The following is a 15,367-nucleotide window of genomic DNA, read 5'->3' on the forward strand; positions in this document are numbered from 1 at the left end:
GACCAAAACAAGCAATGAGGAAAAGACTCCCCCTTCAATAAATGGTGCTGGGATAACTGGGTAACCATAAGCAGAAGAGTGAAGCTAGACCCCTTGCTTGCCCCATATACGAAAATTAACTCAAGATGGATTGAAGACATAAATGTAAAACCCAAAACTATAAAAACCCAGGAAGACAACCTCGGCAGTACCATTCGGGACACAGGAATGGTCAAAGGTTTCATGGCAAAGACAGCAAAAGCAATCAGAACAAACGCAAAAATTGTCACATGGGATCCAATTAAACTTAAGAGCTTCTGGACAGCAAAAGAACTATCAACAGAGTAAACTGACAACCTGCAGAACAGGAGAAAATATATGCAAACTACATACCTGATACAGGTCTACTATTCAGCATCTATAAGGAACTTAAATTTACAAGAGAAAAACAACCTCATTAAAAAATGGGCAAGCCTGGATGCACTGAGTCATGCCTGTAATCCCAGCACTTTGGGAGGCCGAGGCGGGCGGATCACTTGAGGTCAGGAGTTCGAGACCAGCCTGACCAACGTGGTAAAACCCCGTCTTTACTAAAAATACAAAAATTAGCCAGGCGTCATGGTGGGTGCCTGTAATCCCAGGTGGTTGGGAGGCTGAGGCAGAAGAATCACTTGAACCCGGGAGACGGAGGTTGCAGTGAGCCAAAATAGTGTCACTGCACTCCAGCCTGCATGACAGAGTGAGACTCCCTATCAAAAAAAAAAAAAAAAAAAAAAAAAAGAAAAGAAAAAAAAAGTGGCAAAGGGCATGAACAGAAACTTCCCAAAAGAAGACAAAAATGCAGCCAACAAACAGTAGAAACAAGTTCAACATCACTGATCATTAGAGAAATGCAAATCAAAACCACAATGACATGCCATCTCACACCAGTCAGAACGGCTGATATTAAAAAGTCAAAACCACAACAGACGCTGGCAAGGTGGTGCAGAAAAGGGAACACGTATACTGTGGGTCCTGTTTTTAAGAGCATTTCAAGAGGCTAATGTTGACAAGCTGGTGTCAGAGACTGAGGTTTCTCTCACCTGAAGGATATGTGAAGTAACATGAATGCATACACGTTCCTTGAGTTCATAGTGCCCCTTGCCTATCTATCCAGAGCTTCACCTGTGATATACTGCGCTATGCTAGGCAACACCTGCCGTGTAGTTCCAAATCATTCCACTCCACCTAAAAGACCCCTTTGAGTACTTAACAAGTAAGCTGTTGGGGGAAAGAATATGTTCTTTATTCTTAGATAAAGAATAAGAAATATCTAAGATATATTAGATAAGGTATATCTAATATACCTTAATATTTTAGAAAGATGAGTTGAACGAATTATCATGATTTTTACAATTTGAAAAATTATTTCTCTGCAGTACCCTTAAAATGCTCCATTTTGTCAAAACAGCCTCTTTCGTTTTGATTATTTATACAAAGTTATACTCTACGACTTTACAATAATATAAATTCACATTATTATACACCATTTTTCTTTATCAGAAAACATACTTTCAAAGACAGTCTGAAATTCCTTCAATAATTAGACCCATCTAAAAATTATACCTCAATGGAGAAATGCCATTTTAGAAGTATTTATTAATTGATTTTAAAATTTATCATCTTTCTTAATGAACAGATTTCTAAAGTCACTTACAATCTGCTTTCTAGCTCCATTTTTCTTCTCTGGAATTTAACAGGAGTTTTCAGATACTACATTAGTAAGGTCCTCTGCAGATGTATTATTTCACTTTTATTTCTTATTTACTTGGGTATAGAATACTGAGCAATCCTTCTTTTCCATAAATGTTGTGGTAAATATCAACATATAAAGAAGGCAATGCACAACTCGTTAATGTGTGGTTTAATGAACTTTTACTTCATGAACACACCTATGTAACCTGCAACTTCATAATGTAATAGAAGAGAGAAGTCCTCCCCCAATCCACGCTTGTCATTACAAAATATTCCGACATTTACACCGATAGATTGGTTTTGTCTGTGTTTTTTAACTTTATATAAATGCAATCTGTTTTGTAGTATTCATCTCATTATTATGTTTCTAATATTCAGCTATACTGTTGCTTGTAAAAGCATTTACTAATTTTTGTTTATGTACAATAAACTACTATATGAGTATATTCTAATTTATCCACTCTATACTTGAGGGAACTTTGGCTTGTTTCCACTTCTCTAGTAAATATGAATAATATAAACAGTTTTGCACCCTTTTATTTTTTTGGCCCACATAAGTATTTCTGTGGGATCTTTACCTAGGAGTGGAATGCCAGCATCATAAAATATGTTCAGCTTTCGTAGATATGACCCAATTGCTTTTGGCATAAATGGTATTTTTGTTTCACTAACAGTTTTTCAAATTCCAGCTATTCTGGCAGTTGTGGAGTGGTAGCTTATTGTGGTTGTAATTTCTATTTCTCTGATTTAACAAATGAAAATATTAATATGTGTTTGTTGTTCATTTGGTTATCTTCTTTTGTGAATTTCCTGTTCAGTTATAGTGCCATTAAAATTGGGTTTTCTTTCTTCTTCTTGATATATAGGAGTTTTTATATATTCACGATATTCTTTTTGTTGTGAAACATACATATTGAGAACATTTTCTTCCAGTTTATGGCTTATGTTGTACTCTTCAAATAGTGTATTTAAATGAAGCAAAGTGTACAATTTTACAGATTCTTTAGTGTTCATACTTGTTGTGACCTGTTTAAGAAAGCTTGGCATTGGTTATGAAAATGTTTTCCTACATTTTCTTTTTAATGATTATTTTAGCATTGACATTTGAGGTATTTTGGTGCTGATCATAATCCTGAAAGTCACAGTCCCCAATGCCGTAAGTCAGAATGTTGAAATCTCAAAAGATCGAAATCCCCAAAAATCAAAATCCTCAACGTCCGAAATCCCAAACATCTGTAATCCTGCAAATCACAATCCTGAAATAATAACATTCTGAGTGTTAAAATCCTGAAAGCTGAATTCTAGGGAAAGGATGGTTGTGTTTTTGGTTGTATGCACAAGAGTTGCATCACGATTTTGACTTGAGGATTTGGGACTTCAGATATGTCGCTGTTTTGGGATTTCGGCATCCGGGATTATGTTGTTTAGGATGGTGTCTTTGGGGATTATGGCCCAAACCCAAGGCATAGTATATTACCCATGTGGAAAAGATTTCACAATGGTCAAAGAGGAGGATCCAGATTAAAACTTTTCCCACATGTGTCTCCCTGCTGCATGGCCACAGCACCTTTGTCCTAAACAGTTGACCCCAGGGAGTGAGTCTATTTTCTGGGATCTGTTTTCTTTTGTATTGGTCCATGTGTTCAAAAACAAATTCCCAAATATCTTGATCATTACAGCTCTAGTCAATCCTGACAAATAGAAAGTCCCCTTGTTCTTAAGCATGTATTAGCCAATCATGACCTTTTATTCATGTCTACTGTAAAGTTAATTTAGCGATTTCAATTGGATTTTTATTGGTATTGCATCGGATATGTAGAGAAAGTGGAAATAATTGAGGTTTTTACAATATTTCATTTTTCATTTCACAAAATGGTGTAGCCCTTGTATTGGCCATCTTTAATTTCTCTGGAGCAATTTTTATTTTTTGGTGTGGGAGTCTTTCCCATATCTATTAAATTTGCTTATCTACATTCTTCCCGTTTTGAGGACATAATAAATGTTTGCTTGTTTGTTTTATGGAAAATAAGAAGAAAAAATTATTTTCCAAATGTTCATGGGTAATATTTAGAGAATACAATTTTGATTTTTTCATATTCACTTTTTATCCATCAGACTTGCTAAAGTTATATGTCAGTATTAATTTACATAAAGAGTGCATTGGTTTTCTACATCAATGCCATCTAGTCTGCAAATGATGACTTATTTCTTTTTTTAAAAAAGGCATACCTTTTTTTCTTGCCCTGTTTCATGAGATAGAACTTCACTAAAAAGACTTAAATGTCAATAATAAATGCCCTATCCATTGCCAACCCCAGAAAAAAAGCTTTGAGTGCTTCATCATTAAGAAAGTTCTTTGCAGCAGCTATGCCATAGGTATCATTACTTTTCATTAGATTAAGGAAGTCTCATTGTATTCATGGTTTTCAAAGTTATTGTTTAATCAATAATGAGCATTGGATATTATGAAATGCTTTCTCTCCATTTATGGAGATGATCATATGTCTTTTTAAGTTTTTTAAAATATTATTAGTTACAAGTGTTGATCTTCAATTATGAAATCAGCCTTGCATTTCTAGAATAAAGCTATTTGAGATGTATTATCATTATTACTAAATTACTAGATTCAATTTGTTAATATTTTGCTTAGGATTTTTACATGTATTTTAGTGAGAGAGTTCAGCCTGTCATTTTGCTTTATTGCAATATTCCTATTAGATTCTAATGTCCATTTTATGTGGGGTCCTTAAAATGGGAAGTGTTCCCTTTTCTGTTATCTTCTGAAATAATTTATAGAATATTTGTTTATTTTGTACATCAATGTTGGGAAGAATTCACCAGTGAAGCCTGAGTTTTCCTTGTGGAAAAATATTTTAGACGTAGATTCCGCTTACTTTATAGGGAAATAACTAATTAGAATTTCTGTTTCTTATTGTGTTAGCTTTGGCATGACGTATTTTCCTAGGATTGTTGTCTACTTGACCCAAATTTCTAAATTTAGTGGCTACAATATGGTTCATAATACTGTCTTCATCTGTCTTTATGTCCGTAGGATCTGTCTTGATGTCATATTACTGATTGCTATTGGTAGTTGGTGCATTTCCTCTTGTTTTCTGAATCAGTTTTGCTGGGGTAAATTGTACATTTTTCAAAGGATCACCTTTTGGCTTTTTTCTCCCTGTTCCATTGATTTCTGCTTTGATATTATTTTATTTTACTCATTTATTTCTTTATAATTGATGCAATTCTTTAAACTCCTTGAAGTTGATACTTAGATCATTAATTATCACTCCTGTTTTCCTTTTCTAACATGTATTCTAGGCTATAATTTTTATCTTAAGTAGACCTTTAGTTGCATCTCACAAGTTACGATATGTTATAATAGAAATAGTCTTATTTGCATTTTAATTCCTTTTAGCTCATTAGCTATTTGCAAATATATTGCAAAATTTCAAAATGTTGGGTGATTTTCTAGGTATCGACTAGTGACTTCAATGTCTTTTTAATTAAAATAACCTTTTTTAAAATTGTATATTTTTAAGGGATACAACATGAGTTTTGTTTGGATTTTGGTTTTTGTTTTGTGTTTTTGAGACAGGATCTCACTCTTTCACCTAGGCTGGAATACATTGGTGAGATATCAGCTTACTGCAGCCTCAACCTTCCAGGATCAAGTGATCCTCCTGCCTCCTGCCTCAGCTTCCTGAGTAGCTGGGATGACAGGAATACACCACCATGCCCAGCTAATTAAAAAAAAAAAAAGGCCGGGCGCGGTGGCTCAAGCCTGTAATCCCAGCACTTTGGGAGGCCGAGACGGGCGGATCACGAGGTCAGGAGATCGAGACCATCCTGGCTAACACGGTGAAACCCCGTCTCTACTAAAAATACAAAAACTAGCCGGGCAAGGTGGCGGGCGCCTGTAGTCCCAGCTACTCGGGAGGCTGAGGCAGGAGAATGGCGTGAACCCGGGAGGCGGAGCTTGCAGTGAGCTGAGATCCGGCCACTGAACTCCAGCCTGGGCGACAGAGCAAGACTCCGTCTCAAAAAAAAAAAAAAAAAAAAAAAAAATTGTAGAGATGGTATCTCAGCATGTTACCCAGGCTGGTCTTGAACTCCAGGGCTCAAACAATCCTCCTATCCTCCTGCCTCATCCTCCCAAAGTGCTGGGATCATAGGCCGGAGCCACTGCCCCTGCCCATGATGCTTCAATGTACATACAGTTAGTGAAATGAGTTCTACAGTTAAGCACATTAACATACCCATCACCTCACATAGTTACCTTTTTCTTTTATAGTAAGAGCACCAAAACTCTGCTCTCTTAGCTAATTTTTAACATACAATACACTATTCTTTTTTTAAAGGATAAACATTTATTTGGAATTAGTTTTCTGGTGGATGACATAAAGACCCTTCACACAGAGTTCGGGAGACAATATTCTATCCTAATTCTACTGTAATAGAACATACTCTGTGTGACTCAAATCTTTAAAGTTTAAGGAAACAAGCCAGTGTTCAACTTGTCAGTAACAGTGTTTTATATAAATAAATTGGTCAATGCAGTAATTATTACTTTAAAATTTTGTCTGCTTGTTCCATGAATTACTAAGAAAAATGGTTAAAATGTTTCACTATCATTGTTAACTCACGTTTTTCTCCTTATATGTTATTTCTTTATATATATGATGCTAGATTTTAGTCTCCTGGAAATTTAGAAATGTTGTTTCTTCCTGATTGATTTATCATTTTACTGTGAAATGTTTCTTTTTACTTCTGGTACTGCTTCCAAAAGCACATTTTCTATAAATTAATTATTTCCATAGTCATCTTCTTTGCTGTTATTATTGTTTGCATGCATACCTTGCTTCACTCTTTTCCTTTTTTTTTTATTCTATATGTTTAGGATGTTTCTCTTTAAAGTAGTCATCTTTCATATTTTAATACAATTTATAATCTTTGCATTTTAATTGGACTATTTGGTACCTTTACAATTGATGTGGTTGCTGTTGTTTGGGTTTAAATCTACCATTTTATTATTTTTATTTGTTCCATCTGTACTTTGTGCCTTTGTATCTCATTGTGACTTTTTAATTGAAACAAAGTATTTTATTTGATAATTGTGCTTTACTAACTTCTCTCTTATGCAGTTTATTATTCTGTAGCAGAATAACAGAATTTGTTACCCCATTGACTTTTTCATAGGTATTTTGTCATATGTTTTAAGTCTATATTTTTTCATTGTTTGGTTCTCACAGAATCTTTTAAGAAAAGAAATTCTTAGAATTTAACTATTACATTTCTCATATGCTCAGTGAAATAAAGCCTGTTTTATTTATTTTGAATTATTTAATTCATTTAATATTTTTAATTCCAAACTTAAAAACATTATGAAATATTAAAAAGTTACAAAATATTAAAGTAGATTTTTCTTATTTTTTATATTTCATACAATGGCTTTTAAATTGTATGATTTGTGTTTTTAAAGATGCTATTTATATGAATAATGAACTGTTTGCATCCCTTTTTTCACAGACATTCATTGGGGACATTCTTTTGCTTGTTAATCCATACAAGGAACTTCCAATTTATTCTTCCATGGTGAGTACAAAATTTTAAATATCATTGAATAATGTAGAGTAATATGCTCTAGTCATGCATATTTGTATCAAATGACTAATAAAAACAAAGCAAACTTCTAAAAACCTTTTTAAAATTCTGAATTGAATGATTGCATTGTAGTGACTTTAGTTCATTTTGAGGCAATTTTGAAAATCAGAGTTATTTTATCAAAATGTTTCTTTGCACTTAAAATGTGTAATTTGTTTATGACTATAGCCATTAGACAGATTTCTAAGATTAAATAATATATAAATATATTTTCCATACATTCTTGACTAACTCAAGATCATTTGGCTTAGAGCCTTTATTTGGACACATGACTTATGTCTGAAGAGTTCTATGATGTTAAAACAATGGGTATAAAAAAGGTTGATGTCGCATGTTTACATTTTCCCAAATGACTTGCCAGTTTAATTATGAGGCCCCAAAAATTCAAAGAGAAATTGCTTGTAGAAAATTATTCCAATCAATTGAAAATGCAGTAGTAGAAATGGGTCAAAAATACTATATCATAGGAGCTGATTTTTGTGTAAAAACAAGGCTGGTTCCACCAATAGGGAACGGGAGCCTGCCCAAAACCAGGAGGCAGGGAGTGGGTATATGTTCCTGAAGCTGGGGCTCACTCATAGGTGTTGCGGGCAGGGAGGAGGACAGAGAGGAGAGAGAAAATGAGAAATTCCTCCAACTTCCTAGGAAATCAAATATGTATTTTCACAGAAAAAGTTCAAGAGCGCATCCACCACCCCACCCTCCACCCATCTTATCAAAAGTCAATTCTGGCTGAACTTAGTGGTTCATGCCTGTAATTCTAGCACTTTGGAGGACCAAGGCTGGTGGATCACTTGAGGCCAGGAGTTTGAGACCGTCCTGGGCAACATAATGAGACACCCATATCTACAAAAAAAACAAAAAACAAAAAAAAAAAACAAAAAAAACAAACAAACAAACACACACACACACACACACACACACACACACACACACACACACACACAAAACAAAAGAAAAGAAAATGAAAAAACAGTTAGCCAGCCATGGTGGTGTGTGCCTGTGGTTACAGCTACCCAGGAGGCTGAGGCAGGAGGATCACTTGGGCCCAAGAGGTTGAGGCTGCAGTGAGCTGTGATTGCATTACTGCACTCCAGCCTGGGAGACAGATTGAGATCCCGTCTCCAAATAGAATAAAGTAAAATTAAATTAAATTAAAAAGTCAGTGCCATGGTTACTTTAAAGCTATGTTGAAACTGCCTACCCTCCTCCTTCCTCCCAATCCTGTGCCAGCCTCACCCTGTGTAATCTAATGGTGTGTGTGAGCATGAGACGCTAGAGCAAGGGATTCACCCATGCTCATTTCAGGAGTTTCATCCAAGGACTGAAATTAATCTGATATGTGGTTATTAAATGGTTTTGAGAAAAAGCTCAGTTCTGTATCTTTCACTTTGTTGAGTCCTAATTAATATTTCTGTGAATATGTGTATTGAAGTATAATATAAATATTGCATAGCATACAAATATTAAATCTCCTGTTCAACTAATTTATAAAAGTTGTGACACTCTAAAAACCATCATGCAGGTGAAGAAATAGAACATTAGTAGGATTACAGATATCTCCCATGCCGTGTCTCAAACATGACATACTTCCCCAAAAGACAGCACAATTCTGACTACTGTCACCCTCCGCTTTGCATGGATGAACTTTATGTGGGTGAAATCTCGCAGACTATCTTTCTCTGTACCTGGCTGCTTCCTTTCAATATTATGGAAGGTAGATTCACCCATGTTTTTGTGTGTCGCAATACAATAAGTACAATAGGTTATTTTCTTTTGTATTGCTGTATAACATTTCCTTTTGTGGATATATGGCAGTTTAATTAACTATTGATGGAGATTTTGTCTTTTGAAGCAAGAATATTACTGCTATGAACATCTTCACAAAATTTTTTTGATAACATACTGTATTTCTTTTGTTGGAAAGAGTGGAATTGGTACATCAAAGTGTATACATACATTGTATGTATTGTTTCTCTCCTAAATGTTTAGAAGAATTCACAACTGAAACCATTAAGACCTGGTATTTTCTTGGTGAGAAGGTTTTAGTTCTAGATTTAATTTCTTTGACATACATAGGACAGTTCATGTTCTTTCTGTGCTAGTTTTTAATGATTGCATTTCTAAAAAATTATGTTAGTTACATTTAATCTTTAAGAGTTTTAGGCATAGAAATATTCTTAGTTCTATTTCTCTTTTTAATATTTGTAGAATTTTTGAGTGACTTCTTTTTATTCCATATGTTGGTAATTTGTGAGTTTTCTGAGTTTTTAAAATTTCCTTCTTTCTAATTTGAGTATAATTCGATTATTGTTTATGTTATATAGATATATCCTTGATTTCCTGCCTTTCGTAAAATAAGTATTTGGGGCTTTTAAATTTTACTTTAAAAGTAGCTTCACTGAATTCTACATGTATGATATTTTGATATTTCATAACTTCATTGTCAATTAGTTTAAGGTATTATCTATTTGTGATTTCTTTCTGTAAAAATCTAGATATATGTATATATGTAGAAAGTCTATAAAAATATAAACTGTATGAATCTTTGTTTTCTACTTTTGTTTCTCTTTGGCCGCAGTCTGGATAATTGGCCATATTTTAAATGATCTTTTCTGTTGTTTTGAATCTGCTGATAAACTTTAGGGAATGATTCATGAATCATTCCTTAAAATGCTGATGTCTGTTATGTGATTTTTTTCAATTTTATACTCTTAGAGTTTCCAGGCTTCTGGTGAAATTCTTCGCCTTCATCTTGCCACTTATTTTCTTGAACATGATATTTTTTAATCCTGTGTCTTATGACTCTAATATTGAGGTCTGTTTCTACTATGTGACTCTGTGTGTGTGTGTGTGTGTGTGTGTGTGTGTGTGTGTGTGTGTTTTACATATATGGATATATTTACTGACATCCATGGAGATTTTTGATGGAATATTGAACTTCCGATATAAAAAAACCGTAGGGTCTAGGAAGATGTTATCTTCCTTCCAAGAAGATTTGACTGTTCCTCCTAGTGGGCACACAAGTTGTAGACAAACTACCTTGACCCTGTGAAGTCTCGTTTAATTTTTTTTGTTTGTTTTTTTTAGAGACAGAGTCTCGCTCTGTCGCCCAGGCTGGAGTGCAGTGGCCGGATCTCAGCTCACTGCAAGCTCCGCCTCCCGGGTTCCCGCCATTCTCCTGCCTCAGCCTCCCGAGTAGCTGGGACTACAGGCGCCCGCCACCTCGCCCGGCTAGTTTTTTGTATTTTTTAGTAGAGACGGGGTTTCACCGTGTTAGCCAGGATGGTCTCGATCTCCTGACCTCGTGATCCGCCCGTCTCAGCCTCCCAAAGTGCTGGGATTACAGGCACGAGTCACCGCGCCCGGCCTCCCTTCGAAAAGGGGAGCCACCTTACTGGACTCAGGTGAAAAGTTGGGCTGATATTCCTTTGGCTTTCCTGTGTTTCTAAACCCTGAACTTGGATTTGTGTCTCCCCAGTACTGTGTGAGGCTGCTCAAATCTCTGCTGAGCATGAGACACTTAGGCTGACTTTCTGTGATGCTGCTGAGAGACACTCAGCACAGCGGCAGTGTGTGCTGGGAGGAGGGCATGGAAAAGATCCCGTGTGGCCCGGTGCATCCTGATTTTCTACGAGCTCCCTCAGTCATTGCTGCTTTGCTGATTTTACTATCCCTGCCATTCGATGCTTGATTTGTATTTTATCCAGTCTTTGTAATTGTTCATGGTTAGGACAATGTGACTGATAGTAGCTGCTTCATGACAGCTGTGAAGGAGAATACATCTGTTTTTATTGCATTTGTGTCAGAAGATCATTTGCCCTCAAATACCTAGGTTAGTTTGGCGTTTCATGCCTTTAAATTTTGAATTATGTATGCATCAAGGGGTGGGAGAGGAAAGACAAAGAAACACACCCTATTTAAAGTTACAATTAATATATTATTTCTGGCTTATGTTTATGGTAACAGTTGATTGTAGACTTAATAAGCATTAACAGTGAGACAAAAGTCAGCTTTGAATAATTGAATGAAAAGTTAAAAAAATTAGTCTTATTTGGATGCTTCTATGGATCTAGACAGAAAGTTTTAAGTATTAGCCAAAATTTAACATAACAATTTTTTATAGTATGACACAACTTGTCATACTATATTGTATCTTGTGCTGGGAAAAAAACTGTTAACTTGTGGTGTGTTTGTTTTTTAAAGTGTTGACACTATAGTGGTATTATGGCTTCAAATTATATGTTGCATTTGCAGTTTTTTCAGAAATACACATTCATAGAGAAAAGGAGAAACACATTAAGAGACATATTTATTTATTAATGTAAGAATAAGATAATACATTGAGATCATTACCAGAATAGTTTATTAAAACTGAAAATAGCTAATGCAACTTATAATTTATACAATTATTAATATAAATAAAATCTAAATATGTTTCTGTATATGAATTAAGTATTTAATATGTAAGTATTATGATTTTATAAAATGAATTTGCATATATATGTATATACACACAGACCACCTTTTATATTTATCATTTCTAACTCCATCTTAAAACGAAAATGGAAAAAATGGAAAATAAATACAAAAAAATATATCAGGTAAAAGGTGCACTGATATACAGCTTACAGTAAAATTACCTGCTTTTTATAGGTCATAAGAAAAGGTGAAAGTGTCTAGTCCTTCTGGACTTGACATCCATTATGTAGAATCAAATAGTTTGTGCTCTCCTTGTCTATAGGTAACAACCCATAAAATAAAAGATATTAGGTTGCTATAAGGACATATATTTTACATTGTATTAGTGGTTATTCCCTGTAGCAATATTAGTGCCTAGTAAATAATATCAAGTAGTCACCTATCGGGTATTCATTAAAATGATCTTGTCCTTAGGCCATATAACAAAACTTTCTTTTTGTTTCTAGTAGTTATCATTGTATTATATCTGTTGCTTTAAATGACAAATTTTGTTCAAATATTTGGGTTTCTTCCCAGCCGATTACTTTACAAGAAAAAAAAAACATTAAATATAATTATATCTATAAAGATTACAAAGACCAGGAGAATGACTTCTCTGTTTCATGTTTAAAAAGAAATTCACATATAACATCTGCATTTTAGTTTTATTTCATTATCATGAACTCTGTTATATTAAGCCTTTGCATAATATTCATTTTTATTTCTAGCAAGTTATTAATCATGGACATAGAACTCTCTTGAGGCAAACTTCATTTCCAGACTGATGTCTACACAAGGCAGCGGGCAGGCCTCCCAGTTAGACTGCTTTCTGCCACAGCAGTGCTGATCTGATGCTAACAACCACCACTGCCAGGATTCGGGTCACAGTGGCGAGTCAGCAGGCAGTTCCATAGGAAGTACAACCAACCAGGACAGGGTCCATTATTGTGCTGCCTGTTTATGTTGAAGACACGTAATATCATTCATTTTAAACATGTTACATGTAGGGGAGAAAGAGAAAATAGAAAGGAGCTGGATCTTCCTGCATGGGCTTTACAAAAAAGCAAACTTAAAATCAGAAACAAAAATGCATCATCAAGCCAACAAACATCTGTTGATTCTATAAGAAAATACATTGCCTTAGATACTTAGAGTGTCCCATTCTTGAGCACTGTGTAGATGTGCTAGAGACAAAACACAAATAACAATGAAAAAATCACATACTTCACTTGGAGCTGAGGACAATAATTAAATAGCTGTATTGAGGGTGTGTAGTCCTAATTGGTAAGTCAAGAGGTTAGAAGGGAATAAATCCTATCAGGTTTTTTTAAAAATAAGTATCACAATGAAAAAGAAATGTGATCAGGGCAAATCTTAAAAAATTAGTAAGATTCTGATGAGCAGAAGAATGGTCTAGAGCCACATTATGGGGTTTAAAAAATATGTAGGACTATTTAGAGAAATGAACCATGCAATTTGATGTGAGTGAGAAGTTAAAAGACTATAATATTTGAAATTCTAGGAAATGAAGACAGCTGCCATTGTTGAGTGCTTATTACATGGCAGAACTGCCTCAAATAGCTTTACATGTATTATCACATTCCATCTCAAAAGGCAGGCAAAACAGTATAAGAATTGTTATTTCGACTCTGCAGTTGAATAAGCTGAGACTTGAGGTTAAGCAGATTTTCTAAAGTCTTCCCATGAGTGGCAGAGCTAGTGTTAATGTCCAGGTCATGCAGCTCCAGAGTGAATGCTTGGCAGGCTTCTCTCAGCAGCACAAGTGCTGCGCCCAGAGGCAGACAGTTTCATTATTAGTATTATTATATGTGATTTTTGTAAACACAAACACATATTTTCTCAAAATACATCACCTATAGATAGGTATACAGTTAACAAGTAGGACACTTACACAGGCCTACAGAGTGAGATGTTCATAGCATAGTGCAAAACCAGCAGCCCGGGGCACTTGGAGCCATTGGCATCTGGGAGGTTCCACAAAGTTTCTAGGCTCGCCAGAGATGGGGGCCAGTGGCTCAATGGCTCTCTCGTAAGCTGTGGAAGCATTGGTGGCTGTAGAAATGAATGTGGCAGGATTCTGCAATCTGTTGCTGGTTTATTGAGAAGTGTAATGACCAGTGAAGAAAAGGAGGGACTTTATCCATTAAGAAGGAAGGAACTTATTCCCTGGAACCAGAGTCCATCAGCGATTAGCAAGGCTGAGCTCTTGTCATCTCACCTATGAGCTAAAATGGAGTGCTTAAAATATCCCCTGACCAAGAATCCTCTTGTTTCAAATGATACAGATAAGGAAAGAAGACAGTGAAGTGAAGAGAAAAGACAGGTGGGGAAGGAAGTGGCTGGCCCTGATGCTATTCGCTGGACCCAATGAGAATGTGCAATATTAACAATGAGAATGGTAACCAATAAAAAAGTTAGATGGCTTGTCAGTCACTCAGAAAAAAGGGACTGCATAAGCAGAAATCCTCAAGGTTTTATAGAATTTCACTGTCATTATTATTTCCATAATTATATTATGTATAAAGCATAGAATCAGCATCAAGCAATGTGTTGCAGGTGGTAGCAATGGACTGTTCCACAACATGAACTGTAACACTGCATAGGAAAGAGATTTACATGAAAGGGGAGCTGAGAGAGGTTATGAGTTCATCAGCAAATAACTTTCTTTAGATACTCAAAGCTCATCACCCACATCTACTCTCTAGTAAAACTTGGCATAAAGACAATATCTAAGCCCAAACAGATTTAAATAAATAAAATTTAAAAACCCTAGCCAGCCGTGGTGGTATGCACCTGTAGTCCCAGCTATGTGGGAGGTTAAGGCAGGAGGATTGCTTGACCCCAGGGGATGGAGTCTGCAGTGATCTATACTTCGGCCACTGCACTCCAGCCTGAGCAGCTGAGTGAGACCCTGTCTCAAAAAAATGAAAACAAAAAAATAGATAGTGAGAAAGAGAAATGAACTCCATGTACACACAGATGGATACATGATCCAGGCTATCTCTTGTGTCTGTTGAACATCTAATGAAATTCTCATTTACAAAATAGAGAGTTGAAAAACATTTTGTCAAATTAGAGTCTAAGTCTATGCTGAACTTGGGGAGAAGTGAAATAGTGTAGTTAGGTTTTCCAACAAGCATAGAAATTGGATCTGCTGGAAAATGAAGCTGGACTAAAACTCCTTAGTTTTATGAATTATAATGTGTATATCACTATCATTTAATTCTTCTTAATATTCATTGCAACTTCTGGAATAACTAAAAATGAAAAAAGGTCAAGCAGAATGCAACAGACAGTTGTGTGCCCACCATGCATATTGGTTTCATATCTCTTTTAAAAACATTTAAAATTAAAAGTGCTGTATTTTTTTTCACATATACTTTTGTGATTGGGATGCAGCCGTAAGGGTGTGGTAAGAAAACACTGTGTCCTAATTTAATTGTAACACTTATTTTCTGAGTGGTACAAAAAATAACAGTATGTTTTAATTGTATGATGTCTTAGATTA

The 15,367-nt window shown here is 35.3% G+C and overlaps 1 protein-coding gene across 2 annotated transcripts in view; it reads left to right on the forward strand.

The window, feature by feature from the left end:
• Positions 1 to 15,367, forward strand: part of MYO16 (myosin XVI) — a 609,548-nt gene that overhangs the window by 267,859 nt on the left and 326,322 nt on the right. For both annotated transcript variants that reach the window (XM_010384748.2, XM_010384747.2), the window contains exon 12: positions 7,243 to 7,308. In XM_010384748.2, coding sequence (XP_010383050.1) covers positions 7,243 to 7,308 — 66 coding nt within the window. The remainder of the gene's footprint in view (positions 1 to 7,242; positions 7,309 to 15,367) is intronic.

Source organism: Rhinopithecus roxellana, chromosome 18 (assembly GCF_007565055.1).
Source record: "Rhinopithecus roxellana isolate Shanxi Qingling chromosome 18, ASM756505v1, whole genome shotgun sequence".
In the NCBI taxonomy this organism is placed as follows: domain Eukaryota; kingdom Metazoa; phylum Chordata; class Mammalia; order Primates; family Cercopithecidae; genus Rhinopithecus; species Rhinopithecus roxellana.